The 5,167-nt window shown below is 42.4% G+C and overlaps 1 protein-coding gene across 1 annotated transcript; it reads left to right on the top strand.

Annotated features, from left to right (window-relative positions):
- Positions 1 to 2,510: 2,510 nt before the first annotated feature.
- On the top strand, positions 2,511 to 4,649 carry LOC149163098 (uncharacterized). The gene is made up of 3 exons (XM_089435344.1): positions 2,511 to 2,876; positions 3,159 to 3,404; positions 3,933 to 4,649. The coding sequence occupies exons 1-3, from the start codon at positions 2,511 to 2,513 to the stop codon at positions 4,647 to 4,649; spliced, it is 1,329 nt and encodes a 442-aa protein (XP_089291470.1).
- Positions 4,650 to 5,167: the final 518 nt, after the last annotated feature.

Raw genomic sequence — 5,167 nt, 5'->3', positions numbered from 1 at the left:
ATCAGGCCGCAGGAGAACGAGTTGAGGAGATATTTACATCACCAAGGGATCGGGGAAGTGCTGCCAAAGCAGCTCGAATCCTGGTAACAAAGAATCCTTAGCCACTCTTTGTAGAACCTGTTGAGATCCCCAGTGATTATTGGAAAATATTCATGGCTCCTACAAACTCCACCATCGATTTCCCTATTGGAGGTCTGGGAACCGGTGTGCCTACAAAGCCTATTCCATTGGCAGCTTTACCAACTTTCCATGGGCTTACCTCTGAAGACCCCGATACATTTCTATTTGAGTTTGATATAGTATGTTGGGGGTATGACTACACAACAGATGCCCAGAAGCTGAAATTTTTTCCTTCCACTTTAAAGGGGATGGCTCTGCGATGGTTCATGGGCCTTGGAGGAAAATCCATTTCTACATGGGAAGATATGCAAATGGCTTTCTTGGAGAAATACTAGGACTATTGTAAATGTTGGAACATTAAGGAAGAACTCTTCAAATTCACACAAAAAGAAGATGAAAACTTGGAAGATTGTGTGGAGAGGTTCAACTACACCTTACAGAGGTTAGGACATTCTGACCTAGCTAAGGAAATATTAAAGATTATCCTCCTTCGATCCCTTCGAGAAGACTCGATGGAGCTATTGAACATTGTCAGAAAGGGAGATATCTCAAAGGAGAAGTTCGAAGATATCTGCAAATTATGTATTCAGTGCTCAAGGGGGCTTGCGAGAAACAAGCAGGGGGTTCATTCAGGAAAAGGATCTGGCGGGGATGTGACAAAAGTAGAAATCAGAAATCTGCTAGACAACCTGAGAACAAACATTCTCAGTACCCTGTCAGCACAGATGGACACCTTGCAAGTAAAACAAAAGCAGTTAGAGTTGGACAGGACTATGGCAGTGTTCTACCCAAAGTGCAGAAAGAAGCATCCGGAGTGGGAATGTCCACTAAATTCCATAGAGGAATGTGCAATCTTCAAGCTCAATCATGTGACAAGCTCATGCCCTTCCTTACTAGGCTTGAAAGTAGTATTTCAAGGAACGGGGGAGGACATGAAGCAGCTGTACCTCATGGGATTTCGGAAGCCATGGCCACCTCGACCACTGATGGGGAATCAAGGTATGTATCTGGATCCATCTCAGTATTTCGATAATTGTAATATGAATCCCCAGATGATGCCTTACCCTCCTATATGGCTGTCATATCAGTACCCACCTTGGCAACAGTGGAACCCCCAAACCAGTACGGGCTCTTTGTGGGCACCAAACTGGTGAGGACCCACTCCTGGTCAGTTTCCTCCACAGATGCCATAGCAGCAGCTCCAACTACCTTCTAATGTGCCTCTTGGTAACCAGCCTGCCTGTCCTCAGCTCCCCATGTAGCCTAATCCTAACCCTAACAATAAGGGGGCTCATCAAGCTGATGTTCTTAACCTGCCTTCATATAGTATCTCCACTGCAGAGCTGTACGAAATGAATCTATGATCAGGTCAAACAGTCAATGCCCAACCTCCTCCAATTATCATTGAACAGCTTGATAATGAAGATAAGGAGATGAAGTCGGTCAGTAAAGAGCCAAAGAAAACTAATAGAACCCAAATGCCTCTTGTCGAGCAGCCTCAATCTAAACCACCTTACCCAGAGAGATTAACCATGAGTAAACCAGGTCCTCAATCTGAATTTGATTTATTAGGAGAATTGCAGAACTTATTTCTTAAAATTTCCTTATTGCAAGCTATGAAGGATGTGCCAATCTATGCAAAGACCCTTAGGGAATATTGTTCCAAGAAACCTACTAAGAAAATTAAAGATCCCCTTACTATACATGTTATGGGAAAGTTATCGAATTTTATGATGGGAAAATCAATGCCAGTGAAATATGGAGATCCAGGAAACTCGATCTTCACAATACAGATTGATGGGGTAGAAATTCCAAATGTGTTGGTAGACCTAGGAGCTACCATCAATGTTATCACTACTAAAACTATGCATGCGCTAGGACTTCGTAATCTAAAGCATACACCTATAGTACTGGAAATAGCAGATAGATCTACAGTCAAACCTGTAGAAAAGCTAAAAGATGTGACAATTTTAGTAGATTCGTGGCAATACCCCATAGACTTCCTGGTATTACATGCACAATCTTTAGTGGGCGGCCATCCCCTAATTTTGGGTAGGCCATGGCTGGCCACTGCAAACGCTTACATTGGGTGCCACTCAAGGAATATGGTCATTTCTAATGGGCATAACACTAATAATTTGGTGTTATATCCACCTGTAGAACCAAATTCGCTTATAAAGCCAGCATGTGGAAAGAAGGCTGTGTTTGCGATAGAGGATGTAATGAAAGAGGAAGAAGTGAGACCCGTCCTTACTATCGGACATGCCTTACAATTTAAAATGGAGTCAGAAGATGATGTGATCACTTCTTTCATGGACAATCCTTGTTCTGTTTCGGAATCGAACCAGCAGATCCTAGAATCTGTTTTGAGTTGTGAAACTTAGAAAACTATGGAAACAGCAGAAGGATTAGAGGAACCACCTGTTGATGCACCTCATGAAAGTGTACAAGTGGAATTGGAACCGGGGAAGACCTTGAACATTAATCCGAACCTGTCAGAATCTCAGAAGGAGCAGCTTATAGATGTTCTGCGGAAACATAAGGAGGCCTTCGCCTGGGATTATGCAGATATGAAGGGAATCCTAGCTAACCTATGCACCCATCATATATACATCAAGGAGGATTTTCATCCTATAAGGCAACCACAAAGGAGAATGAACCCGACATTGAAGAATGTGGTAAAAGAAGAACTTCAGAAGTTACTAGATGTGGGTTTCATTTACCCAATTTCAGACAACCAATGGGTCTCACCACTGGTAATGGTCCCCAAAAAGAATGGAAAATGGCAGATCTGCATAGATTATCGAGAGTTAAATAAGGCGACGTAGAAATACCACTTCCCCAAACCATTTATTGATCAAGTGTTGGACACATTGGCTGGTAAGAAGTATTTCTCTTTTCTGGATGGGTTTAGTGGCTATAACCAGATCCAGATTGCTCTTGAGGACCAGGACAAGACCACGTTCACATGCCCCTGGGGGACATTTGCATACAGGGTCCTTCCTTTTGGCCTGTGTAATGCTCCTGCAACATTCCAGAGGGAAATTCTGGGAATCTTCTCCGATTTGATAAACAACAGTGTTGAGATCTATATGGATGACTTCACTCCATATGGGTACTCGTTCATGCTAGGACTGGAAAATCTGGAAAAAGTTCTTGCAAGGTGTATACAAGCACGTGTCTCTCTGAGTACAGTGAAATGTCACATGATGATGGAAGAGGGAATTATTCTGGGACATTTACTTTCAGCTGAAGGAATCAGAATGGATCCAGCAAAGATACAGGTAATTCTACACTTTCCAACACCTAAAACGGTCACACAGGTACGCAGTTTCATTGGTTGTGATGGTTATTATAGACGTTTCATAAATTTTTTTGCAAAAGTAGCACACCCACTGTTTCAATTACTAACAAAAGATTCAGAATTTGTGTGGACTAAAGACTGTGATGCAGCGTTTACAAGAATTAAAGAGTTAGTTTGCAGTGCTCCAATCCTTAGAGGACCTAACTGGGCTTTACCGTTCCACATTCATATGGATGCTTCTCAGACAACAATTGGTGTAGTGTTGGGACAGCAAGAGGACAAAGTACCTTACGCAGTCTACTATGTTAGTAAAAATTTGGCTCCTGCTGAATTAAACTACACAGTGACTGAGAAGGAATTTCTTGCTGTCATTTATGCCATCAACAAGTTCTGGCACTATATCACTGGGTATCCTACTTTTGTGCACACTGATCATGCGACCATCAGGTATTTAATGAACAAACCTGTTACCCCTGGTCAAATTACAAGGTGGTTGTTACTGCTACAGGAATTTGATATCACTATAACAGATAAACCAGGTAAAGACAATGTGGTTGCATACTTTTTATCTAGGATAGAACGTGATAGTAAGGAAACACCAATTGAAGATTATTTTCTAGATGAGCATCTTTTTGTAGTTTCTGCTAACACTCTATGGTATGCAGATATTGCTAAATATTTGGCTACAGGTAAAGTGCCTCGTCACCTATCCTATAAGGAGCAAAGGAAGATCATTCACCACAGTACCAGATATTCATGGATGGTAGGATATCTCTTCCATACGGGGGTAGATCAGCAGATTCGACGGTGTGTAGCAGGAGATGATATTTTCGAGATATTAAAAGCTGCACACGGGGGACCCTATGGGGGACACTTTGCAGACAAAAGAATAGGACATAAAGTGCTGCAAATGGGATATTACTGGCCCTCCATCTTTCGTGACACTCAGGATTATGTGCGGAGGTGTGATAGCTATCAACGGATGGGACAACCTGGGAAAGTAGATGAAATGCCCCTGCAGCCCCAGATAGTCCTGGAACCATTCGAGAAATGGGCCATCACTTTTGTTGGTCCCTTCAACCCACCTTCACATCAGAAGGCTTACATCCTGGTCTGCATCGATTATGTAACGAAATGGGTGGAAGCAAGGGAGGTCACGAGAGCAATAGAGCAAGTGGTGGAAAACTTCCTCTTTGAAGAAATTTTTGCCAGGTACGGAACTTAAAGAGAGATTGTATCAAATGGTGGATCATAGTTTACTTCCCATATGATACAAAAGCTAATGCAAAAATACGGGGTCAAACATAGAGTGACAACCCCCTATCATCCCTAAGTGAATGGACAGGTAGAAAGCACAAATAAGGTATTGGAAAATATCTTGACAAAGACAGTAGCAAGCCATCACCAGGATTGGGCACAGAAACTCCCAGAAGCTCTATGGGCCTACAGGACGACATGGCATAATACAATAGGGTTTTCTCCATATGAATTAGTCTATGGAAAATCCCCCTTGTTTCTGATGGAATTTGAGATCAGTACACTCATAACAGCTCCGGAAGTAGGCCTAGATTTATCAAAAGCCTAGAAACGCCGACTGGAATAGCTGAATGAATTGGATGAGATCTGAGTAGTGGTTGTCCAGAGAACTACTACTGTTCAATAGCAGAGAATGAAATGGCACGATAAATTCATCAAAACTAAGGTGTTTCAGGTGGGGGATTGGGCGTTGTTGTATGACTCCAA

Source organism: Pinus tabuliformis, chromosome 5_2 (genome assembly GCF_031772625.1).
Source record: "Pinus tabuliformis cultivar Carrire ecotype Pingquan chromosome 5_2, CPIR1, whole genome shotgun sequence".
Lineage (NCBI taxonomy): Eukaryota > Viridiplantae > Streptophyta > Pinopsida > Pinales > Pinaceae > Pinus > Pinus tabuliformis.
Note: the sequence above shows the minus strand (reverse complement) of the source record. Positions and strands in the feature narration are given on the sequence as shown.